At 39.8% G+C, this 18970-nt stretch overlaps 1 protein-coding gene across 1 annotated transcript in view; it reads left to right on the top strand.

The window, feature by feature from the left end:
- SDHAF4 (succinate dehydrogenase complex assembly factor 4) overlaps positions 1 to 18970 on the top strand; it is a 43294-nt gene that overhangs the window by 22847 nt on the left and 1477 nt on the right. The window contains exons 3-4 of the mRNA XM_061428709.1: positions 431 to 580; positions 18286 to 18416. Coding sequence (XP_061284693.1) covers positions 431 to 580; positions 18286 to 18395 — 260 coding nt within the window. The 3' untranslated portion in view covers positions 18396 to 18416. The remainder of the gene's footprint in view (positions 1 to 430; positions 581 to 18285; positions 18417 to 18970) is intronic.

Here is an 18970-nt window from a genome sequence, read left to right on the forward strand (position 1 = left end):
ATTTACAGAAAAAGAGGACCAGTATTAGAATTTAAGAGTCCTAAATACAATTCCTTGTGACATCTTGAAATTTAAATACTAAGTATTATCATTTAAAAGTTCCTACTACTTAGTTACTCTTAGTGACCTGATTCTTGGTATTTTGGGCATTGTTTCAACTAGGAATCAAAATAGTTTTTACAATTTTGATAGTGATTAGCTTATTTCACAGCTCTTCTTTTCAAATTGATAGCATCGGTTGCCTCCAAAGAAGGAAACTGGCTGTCTGAAAGATAGGGGCAAAAGGAAGAATTGTCACTATATTTCCTTTTGGATTTTTAAATTTTGATAAATGTGAATGTATAAGGTTAAAACAAGTAATTAAAAGTATTAAATTTTGGAGTAGAATAAATGAACAGCTTCTGTTTTTTCACTGTCTTCCCTCTGCCAGGATTACCCCTTCTGTGTAATTCTTTGAGGAAAATAAGTTCTCAAGGAGGAAAACCTGAACCTAGCAAACAACCTCTTAAGAAGCCAAAGTTACCAGAAGGTCGTTTTGATGCGCCAGAAGATTCCAGTTTAGAGAAGGAACCACTGACAAGTGAGTATAGTTAAACTCCTCTCAATTTTTGAGGTCTCAAAGAAAGTGTTTCTGTTACTGAGAAAAAAATTAAAGACATATATTATTGTTTATAATTCTTCATTAGCAGTAATAAAGAATATTTCAACAATGAATAAAATTGCTGTATTGACCATCAATATGTATGGGTTTTAAAAAGAGTTTTACAGGCCCTTGGCAGTGATTGATTATGTTTGCTCATGTATTCAATTCCATTATTCACATGAAAAACTATGTGAATTAAGATCTACTTTGATGCAAATAACGGAAACCTATTTAAACAGCCTTAACAGAAGGTAGGGTGTGTTGTTAGTAAGGTGCAGGGAACAGGTTAGACTCAAGGGCAGTAGTGCTGCTGGCCGTTGAAGGAAGACTGGGACCTCAGGACTAAGCACTGTGGAAACCAGATAGTCTCCCTCCTCTTGTCTCTGGTGGTACTGAGCTGTTTTCTGTCTCCATACTCCCTTCTGAGTCCACTGGGCAGAAGGTAACTGCTCCCAGCAGCTACTCAGTTCAAAAGAATAACCAAACTGAGAATACAGTTTCTTAGTCTTCATTTCAAATTTATTAAGAAGAAAGCTCACTGGCCCAGCTTGCATCTGGTGTCCACAGCTAAGTCAACCAGTGGCCAGGGGCCTGGGTCACAGGTGAAAGAGGTTGTTCTCACTGTAACCATGTGATTTGGGGAAAGAAGGGGAAGTTTGTAGAATAAAGAGGTTTTCTAGAGAGAAACGGAGAAGGCAATGGCACCCCACTCCAGTACTCTTGCCTGGAAAATCCCATGGACGGAGGAGCCTGGAAGGCTGCAGTCCATGGGGTCGCTGAGGTTTGGACACGACTGAGCGACTTCACTTTCACTTTTCACTTTCATGCGTTGGAGAAGGAAATGGCAACCCACTCCAGTGTTCTTGCCTGGAGAATCCCAGGGATGGGGGAGCCTGGTAGGTTGCCGTCTGTGGGGTCGCACAGAGTCGGACACAACTGATGCGACTTAGCAGCAGCAGCAGCAGCAGCTAGAGAGGAAGGATGATAGATAGACCAAACATTATTTTGTATTCAGTATGTACAAATTTTGGCTCATGTCTTAAACCTCTGGTTTTTTTAAAGTACTGCTTTGTTTTCATGCTGTACCCTTTTGTACCTTTGAATTGTGGAAAATGTGCAAATATTAGCTATTCAAAAAGTAGTATTTCATACAGCATAAATGTAAACATGCCACTTTTTAACTTTGGCAAGGTTGCCCTGCTTGTGTGGTTTTTCCAGTTTCATGAGTGGTAACCCATCTATATAGTGAAGCATCCTAGGTGAGAATATACCAATGGAGGATACAGGGACCTGTGTCTGGAATTCTTTCTAGAATGTAAAACTTTGGGGTTTTGCTCACTCATGAAATATTTCAGTTATGTCACTGTACCAAGCACAGTCTAATAAGGAGATCAACCAGCCAAGATGATGGAGACTTCTAAACCTTCAGAAACTTCTTTGAAGGTTTTGCTGCTAAGTCGTTTCAGTCGTGTCCGACTCTTTGCGACCCCATAGATGGCAGCCCACCAGACTCCCCCATCCCTGGGATTCTCCAGGCAATAACACTGCAGTGGGTTGCCATTTCCTTCTTCAATGCATGAAAGTGAAAAGTGAAAGTGAAGTCACTCAGTCATGTCCGACTCCTAGCGACCTCATGGACTGCAGCCTTCCAGGCTCCTCTGTCCATGGGATTTTCCAGGAAAGAGTACTGGAGTGAGGTGCCATTGCCTTCTCCATTGAAGGTTTTAGCTAAGCACAAAAATCTGAGAGGAACGATTTCCTTACAGTGTCTCACACAAAAGCAGCAGTCTCAGAAATAGACCCTCACATATATACTTAAGTAATTCTTGACAAGTGTGCTGAGACCATTCAGTGGTGAAAAGAACAGTCTTTTCAACAAGCAGTACTTTGAAAACTGGATATCCACATGCAAAAGAATGAAATCCTTACCTTATACCATATTCAAAAACTAACTGTAAGTATATTAAAGACCTAAACTTAAGAGGCAAAACTGTAAAACTCTTAGAAGAAAATTGGAGAAAATCTTTATGTCCTTGGATTTGACAATGATTTCGTGCATGTGACAACAAAAGGACAACCAACAAACAAAAATACATGAATAAGACATCATTAAAATTAAGAAATTTTGTTTATCCAAGAACATTATCAAGAAAGTGAAAAAAATAACCTATGGAATGGGGGAAAATATTTGTAAATCATATATCTGAAAAGAATTAATATCCAGAATACAAAAAAATTACAACTCAACAACAAAAACAACCCAATTCAAAAATGGGCAAACAACTCGAATAGACATTTCTTCAAGGAAGATATACAAATGACTGACATAGGTTTGAAAAGATGCTTAACATCACTAATCATTAAGGAAATACAAATCAAAACCACAGCGACACACCATTTCACACCATCTCTGTAGTTTAAGAAAAACTAGAAAATAATAACTGATGGTGACAAGTGTGGAGAAATTGGAACCACACGTTTTTGGTAGGAATGTAAAATGGTACAACTGCTATGGAAAACAGTTTTGCAACTTCCCGAAAAGTAAAATACAGAACTACCATGTGACCTTGCAATTTTACTCCTAGATATAAATCCAAAATAATTAAAAACAGAGACTTAAACAGATATCCGCACATCCATGCTATATTCACAATAGCCAAAAGATAGAAACAACTTAGACGTCCATCAATGAATAGATGAACAAAGTGTGTTCTGTACACGTAGTGAAGTACTGTTCAGTCCCAAAAAGGAACAGCATTTTGATATATGCCACAACATGGGTGGACCTTGAAACATTGTGCTTAGTGAAACAAGACAGACACAGAAGGACAGATATTATATGATTTCACTTATACTAGGTACCCAGAATATGCAAATTCATAAATTCAGAAGGTAGATTAGAAGTCATCAAGGTTTAGAGGGAAGGGGGAATGGAAAGTTTATTTAGTGGGTACATAGTTTATACTGGGAATGATGAAAAGTTTGGACCATAGTGTTATGGTTATACAGCATTGTGAATATTTAATGTCACTAAATTGTACCCTTATACATGGTTAAATATATATTAGATATAAAGAAGAAAGCGTATTTCAACAGTTAATCATCTGACATTGCTAGACATTCATCTTAATTTTTGAGTTATTAAAGTTTACATTGAAAATACATTACCAAATCCAGCAGATGCTTTGCAGTCTTCATTTTATCTGAACTGTCTACAACCTTTGACAATAACAACTACTACTTACGGAAATCTTCTGTTTTGGTTTTGGTTATGCTGTCTTTAGTTTCTCATTCTACTTCTTTAAACATTTCTTCCTGGTCTCTTTTTTAAACTCCTCTGTATCTGCTCAACTCCCAAATGTATGTATTTGCCAGATCTTTGTCCTGAGCCCTCTAAACATTCCTAAAAGAGCTCATATCTTCCTGAGATTATCTGAAGTATCATGTGTGTTGATGATGATTACACATTTATACCTTTAGTCACACCTCCCTCCTGAGCTGCTCCACCTACAATTGCAACGTCTTTGTTTGCATATTCCAGATATATTTCAAATTAATACATCTAAAACTGAACTCATCCTCTTCTCAGTGTTCCCTTCCACCAGTCCTGCTCCAGTCCTCTTCCTTCTGGATTCCCATTATACCCCATCAACTCAGTCACCAACCCTGAAATCTGGGGATAATCCTTCACTCCTGCCTCTTCCTGTGGCCTGGATCCAATCCCTAACCAAGTCTTTTTGGTTCTACTTTCTTAACATCTCTTAAATTCACCTCCTCTTTTCCATTCTGTTGTTGTTCAATCCCCAAGTCGTGTCCAAATCTCTGCGACCCCATGGACTGCAGCATGCCAGACATCCCTGTCCTTCACTATCTCCCAGAGTTTGCTCAGTTTCATGTCCATCGAGTCCGTGATGCTATCTAACCATCTCATCCTCTGCCACCCTTCTCCTTGTGCCTTCAGTCTTTCCCACCATCAGGGTCTTTTCCAGTGAGTCGACTTTCTCATTGGGTGGCTGAAGTATTGGAGCTTCAGCTTCAGCATCAGTCCTTCCAATGAATATTCAGGGTTGTTTTCTTTTAGGACTGACTGGTTTTATCTCCTTGGAGTCCAAGGAGTCCATCTTATTAATAAAGCCTAAATTCTGGCTGTCTCTAGTTCTTTAGGTCTCCTAACAAGTCTGTCTTCTTCCTTGTTGTCTTCTTTCTAATCTAGTCTCACAGCCTCTAGTACATACTTTATGGCTAGCCACCTGTCTGATGCAAAGGTGAATAAGGAAAGGAAAATGAAATATGTAGATTACTATGAACAGGACACTTTGTGGTAACCGACATGAGAGATACACAGAAAAAGGTCAAAGAGAAGTAGACAAAAGAGGGAACATTTGAGCTGAGGTTTAAAGGAACAGTGAAACTGTGATAAGTAGATGGGAGTTGTGGGGGAATGTTTCCAATAAAGAGAAAAAGGAATGCTTAGAAAGAAAGGACTGGGAACATGACACATGAAAGAAGTAGCCAGTGCATAAACTGTATAGTGGATTAATAGAAAATAAAGCTGGAAAAGTAGATTCGGTTCAGATCTGAGAGGACTTGAAGTAAATGGGCTTTTTGCAGTGGACAGTAAGGAATACACTGAATGTTACTGGATGGAGATTGTTTTAATCATCTTCTTAAAGTATAATCTGCATATAATAATATTTACCCATTTTAAGTGAAACAGTTCATTAAATATTAACATGATTACAGTCGTGTAACCAACACAAAGAATAACACAGTTCCACCCCTCAAAGACTCCTATGCCTGTTTATACTCAGTCCCATTCTCACATCCCCCTGGAAACCTTTGATCTCTATCACTAGTTTTGCCTTCTTTTTTTTAGAATTTCAGCCAGATAGTCTTTTGTGTCTGCCTTCTTTCATTTAATATGACTGGGGGTGGTATTCTGTTTTTGGAATACTAATTCAGCTTTCTGTGCAGGTTAGGCTGGAGCCATGAGAGTTAGAAAACAGAGATGAGTTAAAAATCTATTGCTTTCATCTAGAATGAGACTCAGAACATGATTTGGAGTTGATTTTGGACACCCAGCCTCCAGAACTGTAAGAAAATTAATTTCTATTTCTTTAAACCACCCAGTTTCTGGTATTTTGTTATGGCAGCCCAGGCTGCACTAAGGCACCAGTGAGTCCCAGAGATACAGGAGAGAAAAAGCTTCCACTTGAGAGGCTTTCAAAGGAAGTCAAAGCGAGGAGTTCTTTTAGAAAACAGAATAATGAGGGGGAAGGACAGTTTATTTACAGTGAAGATAGAATTTTAAAATAAATGAATATTTGAAAATTTTCAAGGTAAATTCTGTATCTCCTTTCTTTTGCTTAGAGAGGGACTGCAGGATTTGGGTGATGATTTAGTTTTCTAAAGAGACGTACTTTGGGGAGGTTGATTGAGGTGATGGAGTAAAAGGACATGGAGCTGAACTTCCCTCACGAACACATCAAAAATACAACTACATATGGAACAGTTTTCACTGGAAACTGGCAGAAAGACTGGTATAATCAAGGCTGTAAGAAAGATCCACATATAATTGGGTTGGAAGGAAAGAAAAGTGATCAACTCAGGACCCATGCCCTTGGGAGAGGACTCAGAGGAAATGGGAGAGTACATGATGGAGACAAACTCTAGGGACTGAGCTGTGAGAACCACAGATTGGGTGCTCCTGTCCTGGCATCTTACACAGTGGAAGCAAGCCCCCTTGGCTGGTTGGATGGTGACTGGGACTAACAGGAAGGTGGTGGGATACCTGGACTCTGCTTATGAGGAGGGTGCATGCAGGCTTAACCCAGAGGCAGGACAGAGAGAGGTCTGCTCCAGCAGCTGCCAGCTTTCCTGTGACTGCCTCAGTGTGCACCCCAACCCAAGACAGGCCAACTCTCTGGCCCCATTCATACCATGTCATGGTGTGGCCCTGAATCTGGCAGCCACAGCCAGAAAGAAGATTCAGCCATAGGATACAGAGGTGATCCAGTCCCAGCGTGGCTGACACAAGTTGACAACCTGGGCAGACCCCATTTGCTTTAACACTTCCCACTCTGGGACAAGGAGAGAGGAAAAGACACACTTAAAGGGAACAGAAGCAGCTCATGCCTGACTTTTGGGCTTCAGCTCCAGCAACCTGGGGTCATACGTCACCCCCAATAGGGCAGTGACAGCCACCTAGCTGTGGCAAGGGGAGTCCCATCCCACACCTGGCTCCAACTCTAGCCCCTCTACCACCAGGCCCACCTTCTGCCAAGGAGATAGCTATCCGCACAGCCAGAGGAAAGACGTGACCTGAATCCATGTCAGATTCAGCTCTCCCACCAAAGGCATTCAGCACACACAGTCTGTATAGGGACACTCCCACATAAGAGCACCACTTTGGACAAAATGTTTGATCTAAATTCCTCAAGATAGAGAAAGTTAAGCAAAATGAAAATGCAGAGGAATTTCTCTCAATAGAGCAGTAGGAAACCCCTGAAAAGAAACTAGTGGAATAAATAATTGACTAAATAAAAAATTCAAAGCATTTGTTATAAATATGTTAACTGAATTAGGGGAAAGAATATATCTGCATAGCAATATTTTTAATTAGGAACTAGAGAATATTAAAAAAAACTCCCATCAGAAATGAAGAATTCTTTAGCTGAAGTAAAAAAACACACTGAAAGGAGTGAGTAGCTGGCTAAGTGACACAGAAGAATGCATATGTGATCTGGAAGATAGAATAATGGACATCACCCAATCAGAACAGCAAAAAGGCAAATTTTTAAAAATGAAAACAATCCAGGAAATCTTTAGGATAACATATGAGGGGGTTAGAAGGAGAAGAGAGAAAGAGGAGATGAAAAATGTATTTGAGGAAATTATGACTGAAAAATTTCACAGTCTGAAGAAGAAAACAGGTACTGGAAGAGAGTCCCAAGAAGATGAATCCAAACAAATGCTCTCCAAGACATACCATAAATAAAATGGCAAATGTTGAAGAGAGAATTCTGAAGGATGCAAAGGAAAAATTATCATATACAAGGGAATCCCTATAAATCTACACCTAATTTCTCTGCAGAAACTTTACAGACCAGAAGGGAGCAGGAGATATATTCAAAATCCCAAAAGGGAAAGCCCATAACCCATGATACTCTTCCCAGCAAGATTATCATTAAAATAGAGGAGTGATGAAGAGCATCTCGGATAAGCAAAAACAGAATTCATCATTACTAAATTTACCCTAAAAGAAATGCTGAAGGGACTTCTCTAAATGGAAAAGCAGTAAATTATAGGGAAGGGGAAATCCTGCTATAAAAGGCAAATGTATAAAAGTCAGGACTAAGGATCACCACTTAAGTAAGTGTGCACACACTCAATCTTCTCCAATTCTTTGTGACCCCATAGACTGTAGCCCACCAGGATCAGGATCATCTGTTCATGGGATTTTTTTTTTTCAGGCAAAAATACTGAACTGGATTGTGATTTCTTTCTCCAGGGGATCTCCCTGACCCAGGGATCAAACCTGCATCTCGTGCATTTCCTGCATTAGCAGGTGGATGGATTCTTTACCACTGAACCACCAGGGAAGCCTCATATCTATCAATAATTACTTTAAATGTCAAAGGACTAAATAATCTAAAGACATAGTGTGGCTAATTTGATTAAAAATGAGATCCTTCTATATGCTGCCTACAAGAGACTCACTTCAGAACTAAAGACAAAGACTTAATGTGAAAGAATTGAAACAGTTATTTCATGCAAATAAAAATGATAAGAAAGCAGGGGTAGAAATACTCAGATAAAGTAGACTTTAAACAAAGACTGTAACAGCAGATGAAGAAGGGCATTATAATAATGATAAAGGGGTCAATTTAATAAGAGGATATTATCATTAACATATTTACTGCTGATACAGGAACACCTAAACATATAAAGCAAATATTAACAGACAAAAAGGGAGAAATTGATAATAATAGTAGGGTACTTTAACACCATATTTACATTAATGGGCAAATCATCCAGATGGAAAATTAGTAGGGAAACACTGGTCTTAAATAATACAACAGACCTCTTGGACTTAATGGATATGTATAAGACATTACATACAAAAACAAAAGAATACATTCTTTTCAAGTGCACATGAAACATTCTCCAGGATAGAACACATGCTAGGCCATAAAAGAAGTCCCAGCAAATATGAAAGTATAGGAATTATATCAAACGTTTTTTTCTGACCATAGCAGTACAAAACTAAAAATTCATTACAGAAAGAAAAATGGGTAAAGAGCAAATACTTAGACACTAAACAGCATGCTATTAAAAAACCAGTGGGTCAATGAAGAAATCAAAGAGGAAATGAAAAAATACCTCAAAACCAAAGAAAATGAAAATGCAACACTCCAAAATCTATGGGATACAGCAAAAGCAGTTCTAAGAAGGAAGTTTATAGCAATACAGGCATTCCTCAAGAAAGAAGAAAACAACCTAACCTACCACCTAAAAGAATTAAGAAAAGAGGAACAAACAAAGCCCGAAGTCAGCAATAGGGAGAAAGTAAACGTTCAGTTCAGTTCAGTCACTCAGTCATGTCCGACTCTTTGCAACCCCATGAATCACAGCACGCCAGGCCTCGCTATCCATCACCAACTCCCGAAGTTCACTCAGACTCACGTCCATCAAGTCGGTGATACCATCCAGCCATCTCATCCTCTGTCATCCCCTTTTCCTCCTGCCTTCAATCCCTCCCAGCATCAGAGTCTTTTCCAATGAATCAACTCCTCCCATCACATAGCCAAAGTACTGGAGTTTCAGCTTTAGCATCATTCCTTCCAAAAAACACCCAGGACTGAACTCCTTTAGAATAGACTGGTTGGATCTCCTTGCAGTCCAAGGGACTCTCAAGAGTCTTCTCCAACACCACAGTTCAAAAGCATCAATTCTTCGGTGCTCAGCCTTCTTCACAGTCCAACTCTCACATCCATACATGACTACTGGAAAAACTGTAGCCTTGACTAGATGGACCTTTGTTGGCAAAGTAATGTCTCTGCTTTTGAATATGCTATCTACGTTGGTCATAACTTTCCTCCCAAGGAGTAAGTGTCTTAATTTCATGGCTGCAATCACAATCTGCACTGATTTTGGAGCCCAAAAAAATAAAGTCTGACACTGTTTCCACTGTTCCCTGATCTATTTCCCATGAAGTGATGGGACCAGATGCCATGATCTTCGTTTTCTGAATGTTGAGCTTTAAGCCAACTTTTTCACTCTCCTCTTTCACTTTGATCAAGATGCTTTTAGTTCCTCTTCACTTTCTGCCATAAGGGTGGTGTCATCTGCATATCTGAGGTGATTGATATTTCTCCCGGCAATCTTGATTCCAGCTTGTGCTTCTTCCAGTCCAGCGTTTCTCATGATGTACTCTGCATAGAAGTTAAATAAGCAGGGTGACAATATACAGCCTTGATGGACTCCTTTTCCTATGTGGAACAAGTCTATTGTTCTATGTCCAGTTCTAACTGTTGCTTCCTGACCTGCATATAGGTTTCTCAAGAGGTAGGTAAGGTGGTCTGGTCTTCCCATCTCTTTCCGAATTTTCCACACTTTATTGTGATCTACACAGTCAACGGCTTTGGCATAGTCAATAAAGCCGAAATAGATGTTTTTCTGGAACTCACTTGCTTTTTCGATGATCCAGGGGATATTGGCAATTTGATCTCTGGTTCCTCTGCCTTTTCTAAAACCAGCTTGAACATCTGGAAGTTCACGGTTAACATATTGCTGAACCGTGGCTTGGAGGATTTTGAGCATTACTTTACTAGCGTGTGAGATGAGTGCAATTGTGCGGTAGTTTGAGCATTCTTTGGCATTGCCTTTCTTTGGGATTGGAATGAAAACTGAAGTTTTCCAGTCCTGTGGCCACTTCTGAGTTTTCCAAATTTGCTGGCATATTGAGTGCAGCACTTTCACAGCATCATCTTTCAGGATTTGAAATAGCTCAACTGGAATTCCATCACTTCCACTAACTTTGTTCGTAGTGATGCTTTCTAAGGCCCACTTGACTTCACATTCCAGGATGTCTGGCTCTAGGTGAGTGATCACACCATCGTGATTATCTGGGTCATGAAGCTCTTTTTTGTACAGTTCTTCTGTGTATTCCTGCCACCTCTTCTTAATATCTTCTGCTTCTGTTAGGTCCATACCATTTCTGTCCTTTATCGAGCCCATCTTTGCATGAAATGTTCCCTTGGTATCTCTCATTTTCTTGAAGAGATCTCTAGTCTTTCCCATTCTCTTGTTTTCCTCTATTTTTTTGCATTGATCGCTGAGGAAGGCTTTCTTATCTCTTCTTGCTATTCTTTGGAGCTCTGCATTCAGATGCTTATATCTTTCCTTTTCTCCTTTGCTTTTCACTTCTCTTCTTTTCACAGCTATTTGTAAGGCCTCCCCAGACAGCCACTTTGCTTTTTTGCATTTCTTTTCCATTGGGGTGGTCTTGATCCCTGTCTCCTGTACAATGTCACGAACCTCTGTCCATAGTTTATCAGGCACTCTATCAGATCTAATCCCTTAAATCTATTTCTCACTTCTACCGTATAATCATAAGGGATTTGATTTAGGTCATACCTGAATGGTCTAGTGGTTTTCCCTAGTTTCTTCAATTTAAGTATGAATTTGGGGAAAGGAGTTCATGATCTGAGCCACAGTCAGCTCCTGGCCTTGTTTTTGCTGACTGTATAGAGCTTCTCCATTTTTGGCTGCAAAGAATATAATCAATATGATTTTGGTGTTGACCATCTGGTGATGTCCATGTGTAGAGTCTTCTCTTGTGTTGTTGGAAGAGGGTGTTTGCTATGACCAGTGCATTTTCTTAGCAAAATTCTATTAGCCTTTGCCCTGCTTCTTCCATATTCCAAGGCCAAATTTGCCTGTTACTCCCAGGTGTCTCTTGACTTCCTACTTTTGCATTCCAGTCCCCTATAATGAAAAGGACATCTTTTTTGGGTGTTAGTTCTAAAAGGTCTTGTAGGTCTTCATAGAACCATTCAACTTCAGCTTCTTCAGTGTTACTGGTTGGGGCATAGACTTTGATTACTGTGATATTGAATGGTTTGCCTTGGAAATAAACAGAGATCATTCTGTCGTTTTTGAGATTGCATCCAAGCACTGCATTTCAGACTCGTTGTTGACCATGATGGCTACTCCATTTCTCCTAAGGGATTCCTCCCCGCAGTAGTAGATATAATGATCATCTGAGTTAAATTCACCATTCCAGTCCATTTTAGTTCACTGGTTCCTAGAATGTCGACGTTCACCCTTGTCATCTCCTGTTTCACCACTTCCAATTTGCCTTGATTCATGGACCTAACATTACAGGTTCCTATGCAATATTGCTCTGTACAGCATCAGACCTTGCTTCCATCACCAGTTACATCCTCAACTGGGTATTGTTTTTGCTTTGGCTCCATCCCTTCATTCTTTCCGGAGTTATTCCTCCAGTGCTCTCCAGTAGCATATTGGGCATCTACTGACCTGGGGAGTTCCTCTTTCAGTATCCTATCATTTTGCCTTTTCATACTGTTCATGGGGTTCTCAAGGCAAGAATACTGAAGTGGTTTGCCATTCCCTTCTCCAGTGGACCACATTCTGTCAGACCTCTCCACCATGACCCGCCTGTCTTGGGTGGCCCCACAGGGCATGGCTTAGTTTCATTGAGTTAGACAAGGCTGTGGTCCATGTGACCAGATTGGCTAGTTTTTCTAGTTTCAGTGTGTCTGCCCTCTGATGCCCTCTCACAACACCTACTGTCTTACTTGGGTTTCTCTTACCTTGGACGTGGGGTATCTCTTCACAGCTGCTCCAGCAAAGCGCAGCCGCTGTTCCTTACCTTGTACCAGTGGTAACTCCTCACTGCCGCCCCTCCTGACCTTGAACGTGGAGTAGTTCCTCTCGGCGCTCCTGTGCCCACACAGCCACCACTCCTTGGACGTGGGGCCGCTCCTCTTGGCCGCTGCCCCTGGCCTCAGGCGTTGGGTAGCTCCTCCCAGCCGTCACCCCTAACCTTGGATGGACGTCGGGTAGCTCCTCTCGGCTGCTACTGTGCAGTCGCAGCCTGGCACTTGCCCACCACCCCAACCTCGGATGTGGGGTAGCTCCTCTCGGCCATGCTTCTGTGAGGTCCGTCGCAGCCAGCGTGCTTCTGCCACGTGGTCCTGCTAAGTAAAGATTATTTCCCTCTAAGTAAAGAGTCAGTTTAGTTCAGTTCAGTTCAGTCACTCAGTCGTGTCCGACTCTTTGCGACCCCATGAATTGTAGCACTCCAGGCCTCCCTCTCCATCACCAACTCCCAGAGTTCACTCAGACTCACGTCCATCAAGTCGGTGATGCCATCCAGCCATCTCATCCTCTGTCGTCCCCCTTTCCTCCTGCCCTCAATCCCTCCCAGCATCAGAGTCTTTTCCAATGAGTCAGCTCTTCCCATCACATAGCCAAAGTACTGGAGTTTCAGCTTTACCATCATTCCTTCCCAAAGAACACCCAGGACTGATCTTTAGGATGGACTGGTTGGATCTCCTTGCAGTCCAAGGGACTCTCAAGAGTCTTCTCCAACACCACAGTTCAAAAACATCAATTCTTCAGTGCTCAGCTTTCTTCACAGTCCAACTCTCACATCCATACATGACTACTGGAAAAAACATAGCTTTGACTAGATGGACCTTTGTTGGCAAAGTAATGTCTCTGGCTTTTTAATATGCTATCTAGGTTGGTCATAACTTTCCTTCCTAGGAGTTAAGCGTCTTTTAATTTCATGGCTGCAGTCACCATCTGCAGTGATTTTGGAGCCCAGAAAAACAAAGTCTGACACTGTTTCCACTGTTGCCCCATCTATTTCCCATGAAGTGATGGGACCAGATGCCATGATCTTCGTTTTCTGAATGTTGAGCTGTAAGCCAACTTTTTCACTCTCCACTTTCACTTTCATCAAGAGGCTTTTTAGTTCCTCTTCACTTTCTGCCATAAGGGTGGTATCATCTGCATACCTGAGGTTATTGATATTTCTCCCGGCAATCTTGATTCCAGCTTGTGCTTCTTCCAGCCCAGCGTTTCTCATGATGTACTCTGCATAGAAGTTAAATAAGCAGGGTGACAATATACAGCCTTGACGTACTCCTTTTCCTATTTGGAACCAGTCTGTTGTTCCTTGTCCAGTTCTAACTGTTGTTTCCTGACCTGCATATAGGTTTCTCAAGAGGAAGGTCAGGTGGTCTGGTATTCCCATCTCTTTCCAAATTTTCCACAGTTTATTGTGATCCACACAGTCAAAGGCTTTAGAGGGAAATAAATAGAGAGCAACAGTAACAGTAGAAAAGATCAGTGAAACCAAGAGCTGGCTCTTTGGCAAAATGAACAAAACTGGTAAAGTTTAGTCAGGATCACCAAGAAAAAAAGAAGACCCAAATAAATGAAAGGAGAAATAACAATGAAAATCACAGAAATACAAAAGAATCACAAATAGTTATATGCCAATGAATTGGACAACGTAGAAGAAATAAATTTCTAGAAACATACAACCTGTCAAGACTGAAACAAGAAGACTTACACAACTTGGACAGACCAGTCATTAGTATTGAAATTGAATCTGTAATTTTAAAACTCCCAGCAAACAAAAATCCAGGACTGGCCAGTTTCAAAGGAGAATTCTACCAAACATGTAAATAACAGCTAGCACCTAACCTCAAAGTATTCCAAAAAAGTGAAAATGTCACAACACTCTCAAATTCATTCTGCAAGACCACCAGTAATGACCCTGGTATCAAAACCACACAGAGACACTACAACAAAAGGAAGTTATAGGTCAGAATCTTTGATAAATACAGATTCTAAAATCCTCAACAAAATATTAGCAAACTGAATCCAAAGATAAAAGGATTATATACAATGATCAATTTGAATTTATTTCAGAGACACAAGGATTGTTCAGTATTTACAAGTCAATTAATGTAATAGTGTACATTAACAAAAGAAAGGATAAAAACCACCTGATTATCTCAATAGATTCAGAAAAACCTTTGAAAAAAATTATCATTCATTATAAAACTCTTCATCTAAGTGGGTATATAGAGGGAACATATCTCAACATGATAAAGGCCACTTATGACAAATTCAAAGCTAACATCATATTCAACAGTAAAAGCTGAAAGCCTTTCTTTTAATTCAGGAACAAGACAGGGATGCCCACTCTTGCCACCTATTTAGCATCATATTGGAAGTTCTAGCCACAGCAGTAGAACAAGGAAGATAAATATGTATGCAAGTTTGAAAGAAGTAAAAGTGTCACTATTTGCAGATGTATGATACTGTACATAAGAAACCCTAAAGTCTCAATCCAGAAACTACTAGAACTAATAAATTCTGTAAAGTTACAGAATATGATTAATATACAGAAGTATGTTTCTTTTACATACAGTAATAAACTATCATAAAGATACACCTAATAAACTATCACATAATAAATATACACAAACTATCATAAACATGAAGCTTAAAAAACAACTTCTTTAAAATCACATCAAAAAGAATAAAACACCTAGGAATAAACTTAAAGGTGAAAAACATATGCTCTGAAAACTGAGACAGTGATGAAGGAAATTGAAGATGATGGAAGAAGTGGGAGGATATCGTGTGCTCTTGAATTGAAAGAAAGAATACTGTTAAAGTGGTCATACTACCCAGAGCAATCTGCAGATTAAAGGCAATCTCTATCAAAATAACCATGCCATTTTTCCCAGAACTAGAATAAATAATCCATACATTCATATAGAACCACAAAAGGCCCCCAAATTGCCAAAATAATCCAGAGGAAGAACAGATCTGGAAAGATCAAGCTCCCAGACTTCAGACTGTACTACAAAACCATAGTAATGGAAACAGCCTAGTACTGGCACAAAAACAGACACATAGACTAATGAAACAGAATAGAGAGCCCAGAAAGAACCCATGCATCTATGACCAATCAGTCTACAACAAAAGAGGCAAGAATATACAATGGGAAAAGAAGGTTGTGTTGGGAAAACTGGACAGCTTCATAAGAAAGATTGGACATTTCCTCACACTACATACAGAAATACTCAGTGGATTAAGTATATACATGTAAGACCTAAAACCATAAAGAGAACATACACATAACACTCTGTGACATAAATTGTAGCAATATTTGTTTGAATTTGTCTCCTAAGCAAAAGAGAGAAAAGCAGAAATAAACAGATGGGACCTAATTAAACTTAAAAACTTTTGGATAGTGAAAGAAACCATGGATAAAATGAAAAGACAACCTGTGAAATAAGAGAAAATACTTGCAAACAATTTGACCAACACAGGGTTAATATCCAAATATATAAACAGCTCATACAACTCCATATTTAAAAAAAAATAACCCAATCAAAAAATGGGCAGAAGATGGGAATAGACATTTTTCCAAAGAAGACATACAGGTGGCCAGTAGGCACATGGAAAAAAATGCTCAACATCACTAATTGTTAGAGAAATGCAAATCAAAACTACAATGAGGTATCGGCTCACAGTGGTCAGAATGACCATCATCAAAAAGTCATCAAATAATAAATACTAGAGAGGGTGTGGAGAAAAGGAAACTTTCATACACTGTTGGTGGGAATGTAAATTGGTTCATACAATATGGAAAATATTATAGAGTTAACTCAAAAAACTGAAAATAGAACTCCCATATGACCCAGCGATTCCACCAGCGTGTATATGTCCAAAAAAAATGAAAACACTAATTTGAAGGCACAGATTGCACCCCAGTGTTCATAGCATTGTTTACAATAGCCAAGATACAGAAACAACCTAAATGACCAACAGATTAGTGGGTAAAGAAGATGTGGTGTATACACGTACACACACACACACACACACACACACACACACACACACAGGAATATTACCCAGCCATTAAAAAGAATGAAATCTGCTATTTGAAATGGACCTCAAGAATATTCTGCTTAGTGAAAAAAGAGAGAAATACTTGCTTTTCATCTCTTATATGTGGAGCCTAAAAAATAAGAACGGGGTATATAGCAAAACAGTAACAGACTAACAGGTATAGGAAACTGAACTAGTAGTTACTACTAGGGAGAGGGAAGTGGGGAAGCCAAGATAGGGGTACGGGATTAAGAGATATAGACTACTATCTTTAGGACTTACCTGGTTGTACAGTGGTTAAGAATTTGCCTGCCAGTGCAGGAGACAGGAATTTCATCCCTGGTCTGGGAAGATTCCAGATACCACAGGGCAACTTAAGCCAGTGCAAGGACACGATTACTGCGCCTGCACTCCACAACTACTGAAGCCTACATGCTCCAGAGTCTTTGGGCTTCAGTTCCTGAGCCCACACGCTGCAACTGTCAAAGCTCTCACACTCTGGAGCCCATGTGCCACAACTAGAGAGTCCATGCACCTCAATGAAAGATCCCCCGTGACGCAGGGAAGATCCTGTGTGCCACAGCTAAGACCCAGTGCAGTCAAATAAATAAATATTCATTATGTAAATACCTTTGGAAAAAGAACTGGGTGGTTCTAGCGGCTGATTCCTCTCCTGTTCTCCCCATGTACAGTCAGTGCAGTGTATGTGTCAAGAGCAAGACTGCAGCCAGAATGTGTGAATTGAAACTCACTTTCACCACTTGGTAGCTGTGTAACCTTGAGCTCCTCATCTGTAGAGTGGAGATAATAATTGTTCCTGTCCCAAAGGATTATTATGAGCATTAATTAATATGTATAAAGTCCTCAGAATTGAGCATGAACTCAAAATGAACATTCCTATTATGAACACCCAGTGTTAACAGTAATAGCAGCTGTTAGGCACATGCAGGAGACCTGGGTTTCATCCCTTGTCGGGGAAGATCCCCTGAAGGAGGGCATGGCAACCCACTCCAGTATTCTTGCCTGGAGAATCCCATGGACAGAAGACCCTGTTAGGCTGTGGTCTGTGGGGTCACAGAGTCAGAGATGACTGAGTGACTAAGCACATGCACATAAATGGCAGTTTCAGGTAACCAGTTGCTGAAGCCAAAACCGTATGATGAGGAAAATTAACACTCATAGCTAGAATTAATTGAGCATTCTTATGTACCTGGCACTGTGCCAGACCCTTTACATGCATTTCTTTTTTTATTTCTCGAGATAAGAAGGCAGGTATGATTGTCCCCAGTTCACTTATAAGAAAAAACAAGGCATTGAGTGAAAGTAATGTTCAAAGTAATCTTGTTTCGCAGCCTTTCAAACCCTGTGGATTTGAAGTCTGTATTCTCTGTGCCCCTTTCCTCCTGTTCTAGTCCAGCCAGTCCCCAGATGAGAGCCTGAGAGGGGTCTGAGAATTCTAAGTCATTAATGCAAGTAATAAAGTTGACTGAATATGAAGATTGTATCCTAAAGTGATCTCTCAGGCTGGGAAGAAGCACGTCTAGAGCGTGTTTAAGGACTGCATAGTAGTAGCTTCATCAGTAGCATCCAGCCTCGTTAACTGTCAGCTCAGCACCCTCATCTGCAGAATTGACGATAATGCTTTTCCCACCTCCATTAACTGCCTTTTTTTAAACTTATTATTTCTTCAGAATTTCCTGATGATATTAATCCTGTTACAAAAGAGAAAGGTGGACCCAGAGGCCCAGAACCTACCCGATATGGAGATTGGGAACGAAAAGGACGCTGTATTGATTTTTAAGCCACATGTTGTTTAACTACAGTATCTTTTTCTGATAGTGTACATCTGAATTAACTTTTGTTTGATTATTGTCTTTCTGTACATCATTTAAGTCTCCTAATTTCTATAATGTGTTTTAAAATATATATGATAGCTTTGAAAGAAAATATGCTGCTATAAATTAGGAAAGAGGAAATATTTTTATATTAGCACATTAATTTTAATTTAAATGTTTTGGGGTATTTAAGGGATGATTAGAGCTGCAAACTTTCATTTCACCATGTTTCAATTTAAGTTAATCAGTTGTTTATAAGATACAAGTGTAAATAAAACTTAAAAAAAATTTTGTTGCCGTGTTCTAAATAATTGTGACTTTTTCAATGTGAGTTAAGTAGTGCATTACAGTTTGGTAAGGCCACAGTAACAATAGAAAATCTTTAACTCTGGAGCCAATTACTTGGGTTCAAATCCCAGCTCTACTGCTTACTAGCTTATGTAACTTTGGGTAAGTTATTTAACTTCTCTGTGCTTTGGAATCCTTATGTGTCAATTGGAGATAATACTAGTTCTACCTCGTAGGACAGTTGAGCTTAAAT

This window comes from Bos javanicus, chromosome 9 (genome assembly GCF_032452875.1).
Source record: "Bos javanicus breed banteng chromosome 9, ARS-OSU_banteng_1.0, whole genome shotgun sequence".
Classification (NCBI taxonomy): domain Eukaryota; kingdom Metazoa; phylum Chordata; class Mammalia; order Artiodactyla; family Bovidae; genus Bos; species Bos javanicus.